Source organism: Macrobrachium nipponense, chromosome 1 (assembly GCF_015104395.2).
Source record: "Macrobrachium nipponense isolate FS-2020 chromosome 1, ASM1510439v2, whole genome shotgun sequence".
Taxonomy (NCBI): Eukaryota; Metazoa; Arthropoda; class Malacostraca; order Decapoda; family Palaemonidae; genus Macrobrachium; species Macrobrachium nipponense.
Window position 1 is genome coordinate 140,661,385 of NC_087200.1, and position 20,138 is coordinate 140,681,522.

The window sequence follows — 20,138 nt, forward strand, 5'->3', positions numbered from 1 at the left end:
ATGCAACGAAAAAAACCCACTATGTAACTAATTTCTAAATAACTTTGGGTTTTTCAAGAAAATTTGAAATTTTTTTCCCATGAATGTTTTACTTGAATTGTAATAGGCTAATGTTGCAAGTAAATATTTCATATACATATCTTGATACTTCTAATGTCTATGAGGTTCAGTAAAAAATTATTCATTTTTGTTGCTATAGAAATTCTATTTGCTTATTTTGTTATTAATTTTAAATGATTGCAACCCGTTAACTGAAGTTGCATTGCGCCATACGGATAGACACGTCTGCCTGCCCATGAGCTGTCGGGCTAAGTATTCCTTTCTCCAGTCAATCTGCTTTGCAAGTGCGAGATGAAGCCTGTGCAAGCAGATATTTGAGGTTAAAGGAATCAATGCTGATACGCAAACGCGACAGACCTTCTAGAACTGATGACGTCGTCACCCAGCTTAAGAGTTACGTTACTTGCTGTAAGAGATACGACTTTAGGATAATTTTTTGTTTTTTTAATACTCGACCCACATGAGAAGAATGTCTGAAAAAAAAAAAGTTCCAAAATTGAACAATATATTAGTTTCATGTTGGAAATCTGCATAATTGTAATTATGTTAAATTAAATATTCCTTATTCAAACTAATGAAAAAGGTTTGCTATACAAATTCATATTATATTATTAGCCCTGTATAAGATTCATATAGGATTAATCCATAGATAACATTTTCACTTCTAGACTTCCTGACTTTAAAATCTCTTTTATTTTATTTTATTTATTTATTTATTTATTTATTATTATTATTATTACATGACTACGAATATAAATCACCGGGACAGACAATATGTCAGTAGGTTTGGATATGTGTTTGAACTTTTAGCTTATTTGTCATTACTAAAGCGTTAAGTTAGAGTTCAAATCTTTACGCATATATATTTGGATATTTAATTAACCTATGGTTACGTTTTTGCTTATTGATTTTATCGTGATTCCTTTTTTATTATAATTTTGTAACCCTTCCGACTTCTTACGGAGTGTATTATATTGACTCCACTTGTATCCATATTTATTTATTTATTTATTTTTTTTTTTATTTATTTATTTATATATATATATATATATTTTTTTTTTGGATAAATTAATGGTTGGCTTGAATATGTTGGAAAAGTGTTCTAAGTCGGCGTACCGTATAAAGGCTACTTGCGGCCATCAATTCTATAGATACAGATATAAATGATAGGTATTTACCGAACCGCAGAACCGCTATAATCCAGTTTCGGATCCAATATCGACGAGTAACTCGTAAGACATTGACACTTCCTATTTAATTATCTGTTATTCTACCAAACCGATTGACTCTGTGATAAAATATATTATTGGTTTTCTTAATGGAAAGGAATTCACACGAGTTGGGGAGATTATTGATTTACACCACCCGAGTCAGATTATCATGTGTTGAATTCCATGTTTACTGATTTAGCACTCATACAAATATTCCTAACGTATTCAATTGCGGTGTTTGTTTTTTTGGTGCTATTAATTCTATATAACGTGTCAAGGAACTATTAACACTAAGAGTGTGTTTATTCCCTCTGTCAGATCGTGAATTCTGTTTTTATAATTCTACATATATTCTTTCAAGGATTGATTTGGCACAGATAGTCCTTAACTGACAGGTCTTAGTGTGTCCCTTGTTTTCATGACACGTGTTACAATCAGTTATGTGCTTTTTATATCGTAAGTCATTGTAGGCCAGTAAAAACAAACCGTGATTTGGCTTTTCTGTGACATAGTAGGGAACCCTGGATGACGGAATGCAACCAGTTTATGACGATTGGTATGAAAGAGATTATTACTACTACTTGGTCGTTAGTCATCTGCTGTGTTCTTCGGGTTTTCCTCGTCACGGACCTACATATAATATTACATTTGATTACATTATTCTGATACACATACTTTAAAATATACTTTTGCTTTAGGGTGTCTGCTCGAAGTGTTTATTGTTTGCTTAGCTGCTGCTGACTCTTGCTTTGTTCAGTGTGTAACAGTTCTGCGCTCCGACCCAGATATGCAATGCTTGCGATCTCTTGGGTTAAGGAATTTTCTTGTTTAGATACGGTTTTTAACAATAGGCACGGATGTTTCTATATCTTTTAGTCCAATTAATTAATGGTTCTTTGCTGTATGGTGCGGGATTGCGGGATAATGCGTCAGCTATGATATTTGCTTTCCCAGGTAGATATCTTATCTTGGCTCCAAAGACCTGAATGATCATTTGTCACCGGAGTTCCTTTTGGACTGTGATTAAACCAAAGCTTTGAAAAACCCGTAAAGGACTCATGTTCAGTAAGGACTTTATCAGGATAGCCATAGATTATGAACTTAAAATGTACTAGTGAGTTAACGATACCTAGCCCTTCCTTGCCTATTACTGCATATTTACTTTCAGAGGGCTTTAGTTTACGTGAATAAAAAGCTATAGTATATGATTATGATATTTCAGTAGAACTTCTGGAAACAGACACTCAAAGATAAAAAACTCGCAGTAGCGAAATCTCAATGATGTAGATAATTTCTGTAAAAAAGTAAGATTAAGAATGTCTCGTAACTTCAGCCAACAGGAATAACGAAATTCGACCTGCAAAGGAAACACTCAAAGTTACTCCAAATGAATAAAAAATGTACTTAGCTTGCTTTTGTGGGAAGTCACGGTGTTGCCGATAACGACACACGGCCTTGGTCTCCTTCTCTATTTAGCGGATGACCTGGTTTGGCTACAGTTTCCCCCGTGCGCGTTGTTTCGATGATTCGAGCCCTTGAAAGATCCGATGCTGCAAGACGCGTTCGGTTTGTTTCTTGAAGTGCCGGAAAACGCTCACTAACGATGTTTTCTTGAATGATTCTAATGAGAGACGAAGCTTGCGTTGCCGTAGAAAAAGACACGGTCGGTTTTGTTTCTTGAAGTTATTCACTAAACGATGATACTAAGTTGCTTGAAGAATCTCTTGCTTTTCGTCGTCGGTGAAGTTCTTGTTGTTTCTGAAGTCGCTCACTAAACGATGACACTAGGTTGCTTGAAGAATCTGCTGCTTTCGTCGTCGTTGACTTCATGATTTATTATTCTGTTTTATCTTCGGAGAAGTTGTAGAGTCCTTCTGGTACGCTTGCCACCACTTTTAGGGCTTGTGCCTTGTATGATAAGGCGCCCTATGAGGTAATGTTAGACTTGCGATAATCTTACGCTAAGTCGGTTGGTATTGCACTTCCATATTCATGGAGTGACTTGGGGTTTGTAGATCACTTACGAAGTCGGGATTATCTAATTGTTTATGACGACGATGTGTTAAACTCATGATGATTCGGTGAGGAGGTTCTTGTAGAAAACACGAAGTATAAAAATATATATATTCTTCTGAAGTTTTACATGGTGAAGATCAGGTATGATTGTACAAGTCTTTCTAATGAGATAGCATGATCGCTTCTGCCAATGATGATGGCTAATCCTATTCCTCTACATGATAAAGCTTAGGTAAAGAGGTACAGGTCTTCTAATGACGATAGCTAACTCTGTTCTGCTTGTCTACCATCTCTGTTACAAGTTATGAAGGAAGCAGATAGTAGCTCGACATATGAACATACTATCAGATGACATAGTTACATACGAACACACAATCAAATGAGACACGCTACAGATCACGTAGGCCGTTTGAATTATAGGTCGCGGTAGTTGTCTCAAGCAGGGAGCTTGGACTAATGTTTATAAAACAATTGAATGACTACAGGTGACGCCATGTTATCTTAGCCTACTTTTATTGTATACGTCATCTTTAGCGTCTCTAGTCTGATCACATTCCTGCAAGCAATCTGGTTGACCTCTTTAGTTTTAGTCTTTTATATATATGGACTAACATTCCATATTTTTATTATGTAAACACTTACATATGTACTTATATCTCTGGAGGCCACAAAAAAGCTGCATAAACTGCACAATTACATGCTTTGATCAACGTGATTATGTGTGTTTTTGTATGTTTGTATGTATAATTTGACATCATATGTAATGTATATATGAATATATACACTCTTGATATATTAAGTACATACATTCATAGGTACATATATATTTACATGTAAATATTTATTTGTATGTGGACGCTTTTATGTATGTATGCATGCATGCATATTTGTATGTATGTAGGAAGGTATGTACTTATATCTCTAGAGTATGCATACATACATATATGCATGTATACATACAAACATTCAAACAAACACACATACCTAATATATATATATATATATATATATATATATATATATATATATATATATATATATATATATATATATATATATATATATATATATATATATATATATATATATATATATATATTAGGTATGTGTGTTTGTTTGAATGTTTGTATGTATACATGCATACATGTATGTATGCATACACTCGATTTATAAGTACATACATATACATACATATATATGCATATATACATATACATATTTATTTATTTATATGTATGTGTATGCTTGTATGCATGGATGCATATTTGTATGTATGTATGTACAAAGGTATGTACTTATATCTCTAGAGGCCACGAAAACGCTGCATACACTACACAATTATATATTTTGAGCAACTATGGTCTATAATATTGATCGTAGTGAATGTGGGTAGGTGACAATCATGTTTACATGTCACATGCAGGTGTGACAAACGACGTGGGTGGTATCTGAGATGCTCACATCCTTTGACAGAAATGACCTGCCTTGTCTCCAGCTCTTTGTACCTTCCGCCTTTATCAAATTTGGTGGGCGTGGACGTCGGAATAATAGCTTGAAAATAGGGAGGCCACGGGATTATCTCAAGTCCTGACGGTGTCCCGTTCCTTCTTTCATTGACAATGGCGGCTTTTGGAATCTTCCTTTATCTCCGGCTGCTAATTCGATTTCCACTTTTCCCTGACTTTTGACCGCTATCATCTATCAAACAATGAATTGGAATCTGTCAGAGGGATACAGGGTAATCAGAGGCGCTATTCCCAAGGTAGTATTCTAGCGTTCCGGTACACAAAACTCAACGCAGGTGGCAGGTAAACGAAAGCAGAAAACAACAACCGAGTCATTTCATCAAAAAGGATTCTGGCATCTCAAATACTGCCTGCGTCGACTCCGTTACACCTGCTACAATGCGCCATGCATATACGATTGTCACCGACCAAATGTCCATATTCTTATATATATATATATATATATATATATATATATATATATATATATATATATATATATATATATATATATATATATATATATATATGTATGTGTGTGTGTGTGTGTGTTTGTGCGCGCGCAATTTTGTGTGTGTGTTTGTGCATGCGTGTTTGAGTATATAATTTACTTTTTTACTTTTTTTTTTTAATTTGCTACTGCTCCAGTAAGAAATTAACTCTGTTTCCTCCACTTGTAATAAAGTGATTAGCAACGCAGGAACGTTGGGGGCCGGGTGTTATTGGTAAGGATTCCTTTAGGCTATGAATAATCCCGGCTAGAGCGAGTACTTATACGGACGCCCATGCCAGTGCGCGTACCTTTTGTGAGGGACCAGGACTAATCGCTTCATGCCCTAGGGGTTGTTTTTCTTTTTCTCATTCGGAATACGGAGACAAGGTATGAAAGGCGAATAGGAAATAGACAAATATAAAAACATTGGGGAAATTTCTGACGACAGACAATTGTTAGGATGTCCTTTTTGCAATAACCTTTACTGCTTAGGGCAAAAATATCAAAAGAATTCACCACTTGTAAACAGCAAACGTATAATCTGCTAGAATAATTTTCACAGGTGATGGAGAGGCTCTGGGGGAACAATTATAATGTCTCCTTTTATTCATTTAACCTGGTCCCATATAAATGATTTACCTTTTTATATGGCACAAAAAGATATTCTAATTTTTCTTAGTGTTGATTTATTATTTGGCAGCAGCTTCTCTCTCTCTCTCTCTCTCTCTCTCTCTCTCTCTCTCTCTCTCTCTCTCTCTCTCTCTCTCTCACAAACACTTTCCCGGTAAGTAACACGGTATTCTCTCTCTCTCTCTCTCTCTCTCTCTCTCTCTCTCTCTCTCTCTCTCTCTCTCTCTCTCTCTCTCTCTCATAAACACTTTTCTGGTAAGTAACAAGGTATTCTCTCTCTCTCTCTCTCTCTCTCTCTCTCTCTCTCTCACATAAACACTTTCCCGGTAAGAAACACGGTATTCTCATTATCATGGAAGTGTCGGAGATAGTTATTTTTTCTAAATAGCAGTCTTAGAATAATGGTGTAACAATTAATGTAAATATCTGAGAAGAATTCCTACATACATCTAAAAAAATATAATCTTGAATAGATAAAATTCCATTTATTTCCAGAATGTATAATAAGTTAAATTATTAGAAGTTACTCTATATCGTTGAAAATATAAAGAATGATTGACATAAAGTACTAAATATATTCGTAAATCTCCCATTGTCAAGAGTTTTATAAGTCTAAGTGTATGTAATGAATGGTAAAAATCGAGAACCAGACAAAATTCCATGCTAGTCTTATATAAGGGCTCCCAAAGCGTTCATAAATCATAATTTCTAAAACTACGTATGGTATTTCTTGTCGTCTGGTTACTTGTTTATTGCTATGAATATAATTCAGAAATGGGGTTAATATATAATCAGTGATGTCCTCATTTACAACCATTATTGTAATTGCGTCTATTGGAGTTATTGTTGTATAATTAGAGGATATGTATCTTGGTAAATCTCTCTCTCTCTCTCTCTCTCTCTCTCTCTCTCTCTCTCTCTCTCTCTCTCTCTCTCTCTCTCTCTCTCTCAAAAATAATAAATCTCAATTTTGTGTGTGTATAACTATTGGAATAGTAAGTGGAAACATAAAAATTATCAATATTTTCATGATTAGTTTTCTGGCGGATATGCAAATAACTATTAACACTAAAATTCCACTGTGCTGTAGATGTGTTTCAGGGACTTCAAAAAAAAAGAATAAAAAGAAAAAAACATGTGGGTGTCCGCGAATTAGTGAAGTACTCATACCTCTGGCAACAGTAAACCCGATATATAGTACATATGATATGTTTTATTTATTTGTGATGTTACATAATTACATATTAATATATTATATATATATATATATATATATATATATAGATATATATATATATATATATATATATATATATATATATATTATGGATGACTACTATCAAAATGTTATCATAAAACCAAAACAGGTTAATTTGTAGGAAAACAACAAAGAAACGAGCTGTTACAATGATTGTTTACGTTTCCGTGCGTCTGGTAGCATACTACAGGTGACTCCCGTCTGAAAACCTCCGGTTTCTGGGGACCTGTGAGATCTCATCCCAGCCGTAATCAAAGGGTTAATTTTCCTTGGTTATTGTAATACACAATATTGTAATATCACTTATGTCCAAGCATGGAAAATTAAAGTATTTGGTGCTTAACAGGATAGTAATTGGGTAAGCATTTTGTGTCCAAGAAGTCTCTCATTAGGCACATTTCATTCAGTATATTGATCATGCCAAGGAAGTATGGGAAGTAGTAGCTCCAGGTGAACTATTTTTGGTATGATTTGTGCTGAAATTTCCTTTGTTTCACCACCTACTTCCTTAACAAGATTGTACCCGTTGTTGCTCTCATGAACTGTACTGTGACCAAAGCCATTGGGTTCCCTAGTTTGCAGTTTGGTTTTGCATGGTCTGAAATCTTGTGGTGCTGTTTATTCAATTTTCAGTGCCATACCGGAATCCCTAGATTCTAGTTGTCAAGTTATATGAAATTTTTTTAACTTCAAGAGATGCTTGTTTTAAAACTTTGATGTGAGTTAGTGTGTCATAGCTCGTAGATAATGAGAACTAGATTGACTACAGTAATGTAATCTCTTGTTTCATCTGTAGAGTGATGAAGTTTGATGACCAGTGAATTTTTTTGTATCTCATTCAGTAATTTTGTTCAAATTGTAGGATATTGTAAAGAATTTAGGGCTAAGAAGTTGTGCAATGGCTGGCACACATTATTGCTTTAAGTTGAAGTGAAAGTATAAAGTGATAAAAAAAATTTGATACTCCAAATAAATTTGCTATATAATCTGAAATTTTGTAACAGATAAAACAACAAAACCTGAGTATGGTGCTTATGTTGGTAAATTCTGCTGATCGTGGACAGTTAAACCAGATACAATCTATGAAGAATATTACAGGTGCTGAGGTAAGTTTATTATCTATTCACCACCTTCGTTTGTACAGATTTTTGTATATGTATTCATCGTTAATGAAAAACTATGATAGGAAGCTCAAAATTTGTTAGTTGTAGCTAGAATTTTCACTTTACCCCATTATTTATTATGCTTGACTTCATCCATCACTCTGCTTCCAGATCTTATTGCTACTTATGCCAGACCTAATTTTTGTTTCTTGAAGGCAGGGGCAGTACCCCTTTGCTCAGCCCTCCTCTATTGTTTTCTTTTGACTGGTGTGGGTGGGAGACATTATATAGTTACCTTTCTGTTTATACTATTGCTTAGTCAGGTTTTGGGTTTTGAAATGTTGACCACATCTGTGTATTTGAGGAAATAAAAAAAATGAAATTGGAGAATATCCAGTTACATTCACTTCCAGTAGACATGGATAAATCTTAGAAATATGATACATGCTAAAATACTGTAAATTGTTACTGAAAATACAGTGGGAAAAGTATACAACTAAATATTACCCCTCTGTAATAAATACCTGTGTATTACAAGTTTAATGTTAATCAAGAGCATTCAGAAATAATATTGTGATAGTTAATATTGTTTGGGATAAGTCTTACGTATTGTTAAAGTTAGCTTATATCTTGCTCCAGTAGGTGAATTGGCATCCAAACAAAAGCAGATCACCATCTAGTTCACATATTCTCCACCAGGTGTGTTTTAAATGTTTTAGCTCTTGCCAGAATTCTCCTTGCTGCCATTGGGTATAGGTGCTTGTTGGTATTTTATGAATTTTGGCCATTTGCTCCTGTTACAGTACAGTTCTTTTTTAATCTTCCTAAGATGTCTTTTACTGGAAGCAAAACAACGTCAGGTTCTGTAGGAACGATTACTGTGTAAGCAGGATGGCGAAACTTGAGGTATATTAATACAAGCAGCCCCCAGTTATTGGCAGGGGGTTCCATTCCTGACGGCGTGACGATAACCGAAAATTGCCAATCCCCCGGTTATTGGCGCTGAAAATTCAATTATCGTTGTAGCTAGACAAGCACTGTAAAACCTTATTGCCGATAACTGTGGACTGCTTGTACAGTACACTATTCATACTGACTGCAGGTGTGTGACGAGTGTGATCCAAAAACTAGGTGTGAGGAATGTAGGGATTGGTCTAAGTACTTATGCTTACGAGTGCCAGATATAAGAAAATAAATGAAGCAGATACTGTCATTTCCCCCTTTCCTAGTGTCATCTGTTGTTAGAATACTCGGTCTGTTGCTTTTTCCTCAGCTAGGCCTAATGGAGACTTCCTCTTTAGCTCCCCTTAAAATTCAGGAAAATGCATATCCAGAAGCTTGAACAGTATGCAAACCTTATTTTAGAATGAGTTAAAAGGTTTGAATATATGAAGGAACTGTTCCAGATCCCCCCATAGTGTACAATCCATTTTGCTTTCTCTATAAGAGGTAAAGTGTCAGTCCCTTGCCCGTATGTAACCTGATAGTGGAAGAGTCCACTGCCAGGGAACCAAAACGGTTCTTTGGGCAATGGGGTTCAGTGTCCTCCAACACCTAAGTCTCCTTTTTCCCGGTCTGAATCCAGTTTAATGCATACACCGTTTCACAGTCTGAGTCCTGTTTAATGCAATTGCCAAAAGATCACTTTGGTAAACAAATCATCACACTGTATCTTGACTTCTCTGTCATTGATTGCTAATAATGAGGATGTTAGCACTGATAAGAATAAGCATGTTGGTACGTATAGCCATTGTAGTTGATAATGATGTGCCTGTAGCAAATTGTTCAAACTCATTATGTTGACTCAATCAATTGTTAAATCTATACTATCTACGTGTACATCTCATTCTTAGTCTTTGTCTCCTATTCCTCTGTCTCCTTGAATTGAACCTGTTTGTTCTTTACATGCTGTTTCTTCGGTTATTGGAGAGTCTCATTCTGGCTCTGTTAATGTTTCACTTTTCCATCCTACTGTGTTATAGATTATGGTGTTGTTTCAAAGCTAGGTGCTATTCTAGCTGCTGTACTTTCTAAAGATGTGTCGTTTGGGAATGTTCTTAAGTCGGTTGAGATGCATTCGAACGAGGTGGGGTAGTTAGGTGTTGCCAATGCTTCTCCTCCCCCTAACATTTCCTGTTTTCTTTTATGCCTGGTGGCGCCATGTCTTCTGCTGCCAGTTTGTCACCTCAGATGGGCAGCTACAGATTGACTACTTTTATTGCAGTCTCCCCTTCCATCAAATCTGAGTTTTGTTGTAGGAGTCTTCTGCTGTCGTACTGACTGCACAAGTCTACTTCGGTCTTTTGATGTCATGCTTCTCTTTATCCTCATTTGGTGGAGGAATGAAGTTCCTTAGACACTAGGTCTCTCTGTTATCTTCTGGTATTTCAGTGCCTGTTAAGTCTTTGAAGAAGCCCAAGCTTGCTCCTTCAATTAAGCGTGTTTTGACTAAAGATTTCTTATTCTGGCATGCAAAGCTTCCTTCAACTGTGCCAGCTGTATTCTTCATGGTTTTTGACGTTGCTGAGCCACAGATTATGATACAGGCGCGTTGCCACTGCTTAAACTGTCTTCGGTCAACGATTCTTATTTTTTGCTTGTCTGGATCCTATGAAGAGATGTGCTCTTGAGAATGTATTCTGATGCAGGGCTTACAACATTTGTGGCCAAAGCTAAGAGTGAGAATGGAGATTTGATGATATGGAGGAGTTATGATGGTAGTTTAGATTTAACAACGTCTCCGAGGGTTGAGAGAGAGAGAGAGAGAGAGAGAGAGAGAGAGAGAGAGAGAGAGAGAGCATAGTTGGTGGAGGAATAAATGGGAGTGGTTTGATGGCGGGCATAAGTGTATGAGTGTTGTCTGTTGTGGTGATCGCCAAGTTTATCAGTGGCAGTAGTGTGTTTCGAGAGTCATGAGAAGTGAGGAAGTTGGTGAAGTCTGAGTCGTACTAAACAGTTGGTTTGGCAGTGGTTTTGTCCATTGAGGGTCAGTGATATTGTGTGATTTGATTGATTTTGGTATTGTAAAGTTGGTATAGTGTGTGTTTGTCTGGTTATGGATAAGGTGAAGAGGTTGGTTGTTCGGTTTGGTGTCTGTGAGTTGGCGGTTGGGGATAATGTTGGTGTTGGCAGTTAGTTGTGCTGGGTTGGAGTTATCATCAAATATTTTTTACAAAGTGTTTGCTTAAATATCTTTATTCTACAAGCACATACAAAGAATAATACATGCTGACTGGATGTGGTTGAGAAGACTTCTAAAAATAGATTCATTAGTTGGAAGGGGTAAAAAAGAGAGAACTGTTGTATGTATGTAATCTTCACACACACTCCTATAGTTTTATCAACCATTTATTTCTTTTCTTATGGTTAAAGTATTAAGCTAACTTTAAATGGAAATTACAGTAACTTTAATTTCATTTAAAAGTTTGCTTAATATTTAGTGAGCATGATTAGGGTCATATTTAGAGTTCAAACTCTAGAAGTAAGCGTTTATTAGCATTTTTAGAGACCGTGCCAAACTTACGGGAAAATTCCCCTTATGCAAGGGGGTCTGGAACTTAACCTCACGTAAATTCGGGGTATTACTGTAGTATTCACTTTTAGTGTTCCACAAAAATCCACGACAAAGCGGACCGTGGAAATGTGAAATGCATAAAACAGGGGAGCACTGTATATAAAAAGGACATTTTTATGATGAAATAGTATATAGTACTACCATATTTGCTAGCACTTAAGCCTTAGGAGCCAAGATAATATATCGATATGCAGCACCCCATGCTGGCAAAACTGAGGTAAAAAAAAAAAAATAATAATAATAAAAATAAATCAGTGGAAAGAGGAAGATATGCAAATGCACACAGTGAACAAAATAAAAAATTCTTTAAAATCTTCCTTACCTTCCACGAGAAGTTGAAAATGACTATTTACAATCTTCTATGGGGCCTCTTTTACAAGACAATTGTAAATGTTATCAACTTATATTTTTTTTCTAATGAATAATTTTATTCATTTTGTAAAATTATAATTATAGCTCACACAATATCAAAATAGATAAGAAATAAATCAGTAATAAATTCTTAGGATATTTGTTGAAAAAGATTTACGTAAATTTATCGAGAACGAAGATTCAGTAACTTATTTTATTTGTACATGTTTTGTCTAATATTTCTGCACATTTCTTTGCAAAATTGCATTCGTGGATTTCTCTCTGGACCGCATTATTCGCGGAAAATTTGCCTATTTGCGGTATTTTTCTTTGAGAAATATCCACAAATTCCTGGGGTTTTTTTTATCACTTTCATCATAAAATGCACTTTTTGTGGTAAAATATTAAAAAACCAGGTATAAAAATTTTTTGTGAGTTTTTCTTGAGTTTTAACTAACAAAATAGGTTTTAAGCATTTTTATAGGGGTTCCAATTATTCGGGGGTTCTAACTATTCACGGGGGGGGTCTGGTACTCATCCCCCGTGAATACGGGGGACCACTGTCCTATCGTAAAAGACAAGAACAAAAACCAACAGCAACCCCTTGGTATATTTATGAGCAAATTTACAAAAAGACGTCATGTGAGACAAAAATGCAGTACATTCTCCTTTCAAGTTAGAAACAACTGGTTTCCTGAGACACCCACTCGTGATATTAGCTAGTGTAAAAGTTGCTATTAGTGAATTTATGGGTTATAGAAGTATTGGCACCTCTTTCCCACCTGATTCCATGCAAATTGATGGCACGTAATATTGTTTATCTACAGGATCAATCTCCCCACTGCCCCAAACCTGTTATTACTACTTCTGAGGAGCAATCCATCCATTAAGGGTTAAGATGCACCCCTATTTTACAAGGATATTTTGTGGAAAAAAGATTTTAGTATGTTTCATCATACATTTATTGAATTATATTTTAAAAGGGAAAAATGTATGATTTTCTGCAGGAAATACAATATTGTGAGTGTATACTGGAATAAAGTATGGACTATGTATGAAATTTACCATAAATAAACTGGCATCGGTATGATTTTGCTTGCAACCACTCATTACAAAAGGCTGACAGGCTAACTGATGACATATTGTAAGAAATTTTTTGCAGGCTTGTGATAATAGACAGATAATTTGGCATGTTTTCAACAATTTATTATTAGTAACACAATTTACTGTGATGATTAGGTTTGTTTTTTAATGTTTTATTAATAGCAACAACTTTTGTGCCTACCCAGTATACTCGCATTAGGGAAGGCCTAACCGAGCCTACGGTGCTCAGTCTTCCATCCTTAGTATGGCTGCCTTGTACGCAGGGCAGGATTTTATACATTTAACATTAAAAAAAGTGTGTCTAATACGCCAGCAAATGCAATATGTACTTACCAAGTAATTACATAAGTGGAGCCCTCCCTCCTCCCTTCACATGGACACAAGGGCATAAACATGAAGCTCTTTGCTGACTTATTCCTCTCTTTCCTTGAAAGTAGCCTAAGGAAGTTGCTTGCCCAAAACAAAATACAGGCAGTCCCCATTAATGGGGGTGGAGTATTCTATTCCTAGTGGGGTGCTGATAAGCAAAAACGCCATTAACTGAAACTTGGCAATTTATGATCGATAACCAGTTAATGGCGCCTCAAAGGTAAGTTATGGGGCATTAATGGTGCCTTTTAGGAAGTTATGGGGCCAGTACACTATTATCGGCACCTTATGACACTGATAATCGAAAGTCTGCTAGTTGTGGCGCCATAAGTCACTGATTTTATAGGGATGGAGGGAGGGTTACCATTGTGATGGCTTGATGATAGGGGAAAGTCTGCAAGTTTTGGTGCTTATCTTCACCAATACTTTACTGTTGGTGTCAGTAACCAGAAATCGGCATATTTCGGCAGCTATACAAGCCCCATAAAACTGGATCACCAAAATCCAAGGCTGCCAGTAACTGGAGACGGACTGTAGCACAACCTGTGAATTTCAAAATTTTAGCTACCATGCGAGTGAAACTATGTAATTATGTATGCTATGTAATTACTTGGTATGTATATTTGGAACCATTTTATCATAAAAATGTAATTTCTCAGCTGCGCCATCAGCTTGGAATAAATCATGGTGTATGGGAAATGGGCTATTTCTAGTCATCCAGTTAACTTGTCTGTGTAGACCATAAACATACATATGACCTTCCATCTGAAACAAGTCTACTGCTGCGCACTGAAAGGGTAGGCTGGGGCGCAGTGTGAGGCTCATCACTTTTGTAGGTAGTGATGGTGGATGTATGTCACATGAAGTACAGATTGATCTGTGGTGTTGTAGGTCACTCTCCATACCTAGCCATTAAGAGTGCCAGGCCCTTTGCAACATGCATGCAAGTTTCCTGCCACTTGCTGTTGGAGACTTTGGGGAATAATAAACAGGCAACAGCCAAGCAGTCCCTTATGCTGTAGAAGGGGCACAAACATGCTATTTCTTGTTACTTCTTCAGGTGCCAATCTCCAGCTAATATCTTAGCCATTAATAACTTATATAGTACTTGATCATCCAATGTTGCCCACTTGGTGGTCTCTCCATCCATGATGTGTGTCATGGTCTAGGGCTTCAGTGGGAGTGGAAACTACCACTGTTGATAGATCTATGTCTAGCTTGTGCCATCTGTGTCAGGCATTTTCCTAAGGGCAGGGAACTGTGACAGGAAGCCATCAGCGCAGTTCCTTTCTCATGGCAGAGACTTAACACTGAATTTGATCTGTAGGGTTTTTTCCTTAAGTCTAAACAACCTAGGGTAATCTACTTCACCCTGGGCCTTATTACTTAGAAACTTGACAAGTGGGCAATGGTCTGTGACCATAGTGAGGTTTGGGCATCCTAATAGGAAGAGTCTAGCCTTTTTAAGGCACCAAACTACCCCTTCCACAGCTGCATATCCCATCTCAGCGAGCATAAGACAGAAACTAACACGTAAAGGAATCCTCTATTTCCCCTTGCAGCAGAAATGGGTACTCAACTGAGGTACACAAGCAATATTAGTCCCATCCCAAATGAAAGCCCACAAAATCTACCTCTCCTCGTAAAAATTAAGTGTGATACCTTTTCTTGCACACAGCGCCAGGAAGTCTTGGATGTGCTGAAAGCCGGCCTCTACACTGTTATCATAGAGAAAGATGTCGTTGACACACTTGTATTTGTGGGGTACCTCTTGATGCGGTAATGGCACTGCCCCAAAGGCGAGATGAAGGTAGTGAGTTTGTGAATTTTCATTTCCAGTTCTACTTGATGAAACCCTCAATAAGCGTCAGTGACGGTCTTGAAAGAATTCGACAGGATTTCTGATACCATGTGTAAGGGCACAGATGTGTGGTGCATTTCTCATGTAGCATGTGTTAAGTTGCTGGTAATAGACGGTTCGTCAGGGCTGGCCGGATTTCTTGGCAGCTACCACCATACGAACACACAATTCTGTTGCCTCTCTAAGGGGAATGGGTTTCATGACCCCTTTTTTTATGACTCTGTTGAGTTGGGTTTTAACTTCATCCTCCCAATGCTTAGGGATTGACACACGATTGTAGCAGGCATATGGTACTGCTTCAGGTTGAGGTTAATGTGATGAAGATTACCTGTCATTACAGGTAGGGGTTCGTGTGAGGTGTTGAATGCTGGGTGAAAAATACTGCAATTACCATTTCTTAAGTTTTGGAACATTCTCTTCTAATGGTGGAAGAGGCACTGTCATCGGGTTTGGAGACATGGTGGTCATTGAAGCTGGAGTTGTCATTGAAGACCTTTTTGCAGCTAATGAGGCCACAGAAGGGGTGTGATGAATCTGTTAATGAAAGGTAGAATTTAGCTGTCTTCATGAAATGAACTATCTGCAAAGTGGAGTGCCCTTCATACCTTCATACTTTAGGGGTATGTCAGCAACATCCCTCAGACAGGCTGGCGTCACAGCAGTGCAGGTTGCACATTAAAATACATAATGAAAACGTAGAGGGTGTCCTGCTACATATTTGGTCACCCATGTCTGCCACAGCGAGGGCAAAATTATGCCCCTCCCATGATCATGTTTGACCTCTACCTTGAGGGTGGGTTGAGGGGTGTGGCGGGCTTTTGCTACTACAATGTCTCCTGAAACATCTAAAGAGGCTGCAGGCCCCTCCGTATTCTTCATGCTGCTACAATATTTCTTCAGATGACCTACCTTCTGATATGTGAGCGATTTGGCCAGGCAAGAGGCCCTGTCCTAGCCACGTTGACCTCTGCAATTACTACAGCTGTTGTGTATGCATTCACATTGGTAGGGCAACAAAACCCCCACATGACAAACACCCCCCCCTGACAAAACCCCCACACGACTAAACCCCCACTTACAAAAGAAAAGAAAGTCTGTCAGTTATACCACAAAAGTGCCTTGTAGATTCATCTTCCATGTATATATAGCTTAGTTTAGTCGTGAGTGGGGGTTTTGTTGTGTGGGGTTTTTGCCGGTGGGGGTTTTGTTGTGTGGGGTTTTAGTCGGTGGGGGTTTTGTCATGTGGGGTTTTTGTCAGTGGGGGTTTTGTCTTTGGGGGTTTTATTCTGTGGGGTACTTGTCGGTGGGGGTTTTGTCGTGTGGGGTTTTTGTCGGTGGGGGTTTTGTTGTGCGGGGGTTTTGTCAGGCATTCGTTCACACTACCACCTGGCAATTTGGGTCCCTGCAGCTTCTGGTGCTGTATCCAAGTCAGTGTTGGTGCCAACTGTATTAGGAAAATCTTGCCAAGATTTCCCACCTTTAGGATCCTTGCTGGCCGCTTCAAACTTGAAGTTTATGGCTCGTAGAGTATCAATGTTATTAAAGATATTACATGATTGAAGCACTTGTCTTTTTAAATCATTCCTGGTTACTGAGGGCTGCCATAATTTTACATAACATGTATTCTGACTGGTCAAAATCACAGTTATGGCATTTGAAATCACAATTGCCAGCCTTCTGTCTGCACTTACTGAAATAGTCGCTCACTGACTGAGCTGACCCTCTCACTGTACTAAAAATCCAGGCCAGTGCACTGCCTGATTTGATTAATGAAGCACTATTTTTTCCAGTGTCGAGTGCTTCTTCAGGCGTAAGATTATGCTAATGACAATTGATAAACCTCCCGCCCAGGACCCATTGAAGGGCAGGGATGCAGTGTAGCTGGACATGATGAATAGCTTCTGTAGTTGGGCACCTGTGAGTTGCAAGCAACAGGACATTGAGTGCCTCCAGGACTGGAATTCTGCCAAAGACATCTTGATCTCACTTTTTTCTGGGACTGATGACTGTAGAATCCTTGGAAGGGAGGATAATCTTGCATTCAAGGAGGTACGAGCGAGGCCATCCTGAAGCAACTGAATATCCTGTTACTGTGCTGATAGGACTGTCTGAGCCTGTAGTATGGATGGAACAATATTCCTGGGGATCATTGGGGTTCTGCAGGTGGCTATGGATGGCCTTCGAGCCCATGGGGTCCCGGGTGTCCATTGCTGAAGATGGTGGTGCTTGAGGAGCTCAGTGTCCCATGTTTGGTTGATTATATATTCTACAAGCACATACGAAGAATAATATATGCTGACTGGATGAGGGGAAAGTACAGACTGTGTGTGTGTCATGGCAGTAACATCATAGCTGCCAAGAAGCAGCCCACAGCTTTTACACTTAAAAACCTTCACACAAGGAAGAAATATTTTAGAATGGTTCATGAAAACATTAACGTAAGAGGAAAAATATCTCCGTAACTTTGTCCCCTCTTAGGACATCACGCGTGGATTAGAAGAGTTAACTGCTTCTTGCAGATAAATGGAAAAGAGGCATATGCACAGATCATTATCTCAAAAGTTAATCAGTCATAATTTGCAAGTGGTTCATTTTTCAATAGTGACATTGCTTGGCAACTTATCAGTAGAGCAACCATTTACTGTATATGGGTATGACAGATGAGAGAAAGAGAAAATAGAATAGAAACAGAAGACTTTATTGCAATAGGCCTACTGTTGACCAAGATAAGTAGGTCATTGATGTAGCTGGCTTAAACTCCCAAACAACTGCTGTTACAATAAAGAGAGAGAAAGGCCAGTTGATGCACATTTCTTACACAAACAAAATACTTAGAGACAGAGATTTTGATGTCTGACAAGTTAGAAACAGAAATTTTGATGTCTGACAAGTTGTTCTTGTACTGTAGATTTAGTGTAGGTAATTTTCTTTATTTGGCATTCTAAAAATATATATTAATTTGGTATCTAGTGTGTTAAACCTGATTATATCCAAAATAAAGAAGGTTAAATGATTTTTAAAGTGAGGAAATAATACATTAGTCACAATAATACCTTTCATGAAAAGTATGTATAACATTATGCATGCAGTACTCTTAGTAAATTGCCATTTTGATTGCTATATATAGTCGTCCCTCATCTAACGGAGGGAGTTAGGTTCTAGAACCCCTCAGTGGGCGAAAATCCATTAAATAGTGACCTTAGATTTATTTTATTGTATGTAAATATTTTAAGGCTTTGTACACCCTCCCCACACTGTTATTAACCTTTCCCCCACTGATATATTAACCTTTCCCCCACACTTGTAAACACTTCCTTTGCACTTGAACACTTTTTACTCTTAAACCTGCATAATGGTTCATGGAACTCAACAGTGATAAAAATTCTTTAGTTTATGTACACCCACGGACAAACTCTCTTTCCTCCCATGTCTGGGTTACTCGTGAATGTGGCAATGTCGCACTCTTCCATGACGCCAAGAATTGGGAAATTACCTTGGCGATAGTTAAACTATTCATTCAGCTTTGCTTAAACCTATGATGTCTTTTGCTGTATTTTACTATTTTCACCCATATAGCTGAAAATTGTTTGGCTGTTAAGAAAACATTCAATGAATTTGTATAATCTTTTATCGTTCATTGTGTAATCATTCATATTTCTATGCAAAAGATGAAGATTTCGAACTTCCATCGTTGTTTTCTCTCTCTCTCTCTCTCTCTCTCTCTCTCTCTCTCTCTCTCTCTCTCTCTCTCTCTCTCTCTCTCTCTGCTATTTGTTGAGAAAAATTTTGCCTCAGTAATTCACTTTTCTGCCGCTGACATCTGTTTTCTGTTTTTTTTATTTATTTATTTATTCCAAATCGGTTTTCAGTTATTTTCCTCAATGGGAAGTTTGTGAGATATATTTTGCTGTTGATAGGTGCTGTTAAAATTCAATAGATAGGTTCTCTGTTAGTGGTCATCTCTACTCTATGAGGGTTCAAATACATGTAGGCTCGAATGAATGAATTTATGAAATTTCCAGCCGACACTGAGTGCTGGAAAAAGTCTACCCTTACATTAACTATATCATTATTGCAGTTTCGATTTAGCCCCCGTAGAGTCGTCGCCACAAGTCACTCCCAATCATGGAATCGCCAACTAGCCGTTTTCGAGCTTTTTATGAGCCGTTATCTATCCCTTATGAGTCATTATCAATTCATCATCTCAATCAACAACCATCTATCCTTGAAGAATATACCACTTCTCATCATGAGCAGATGTCTGATGTTTCAAATGATGAAAACTTGCCATCAACCAACCCTCCACCCCCCCCCCTTGCCCCCCCCCCTTGCTTCTCAGCTAAAGGAGGTTAACTCCTCCAACAACGGAAACTCAGTTGCACCGAAATGAAGAAACCCCCCTTCAAATCAAGTCTCCTGCAGCCAATTCCTTGTCACCTTTTCCAAAATATGGGATCTCTGCTCAAGAAGAACTTTTTGCCTATGTAGCAGTAGCAAAGCTTGAAAAATAAAATCCAAACTTCAGCATGTCAGGTAAACACAATTTGGTTGGTGATATGATCATTGCAACAAAAACCAGAGAAACTGATAAATTTCTACGAGT

At 37.6% G+C, this 20,138-nt stretch overlaps 1 protein-coding gene across 6 annotated transcripts in view; it reads left to right on the forward strand.

Moving 5' to 3' along the window:
- The window catches only part of LOC135219688 (uncharacterized), a 221,448-nt gene that overhangs the window by 157,489 nt on the left and 43,821 nt on the right, over nucleotides 1-20,138 (forward strand). For 5 of the 6 annotated variants that reach the window (XR_010315492.1, XM_064256642.1, XM_064256643.1 and 2 more), the window contains one exon: nucleotides 8,178-8,279. The exons of the other annotated variant lie outside the window; for it this stretch is intronic. Coding sequence is in view for 4 of the 5 variants with exons in the window: in XM_064256642.1 (XP_064112712.1) it covers nucleotides 8,178-8,279 (102 nt within the window). In the remaining variant the exon portion in view is untranslated. The remainder of the gene's footprint in view (nucleotides 1-8,177; nucleotides 8,280-20,138) is intronic. 6 annotated transcript variants of the gene reach the window in all.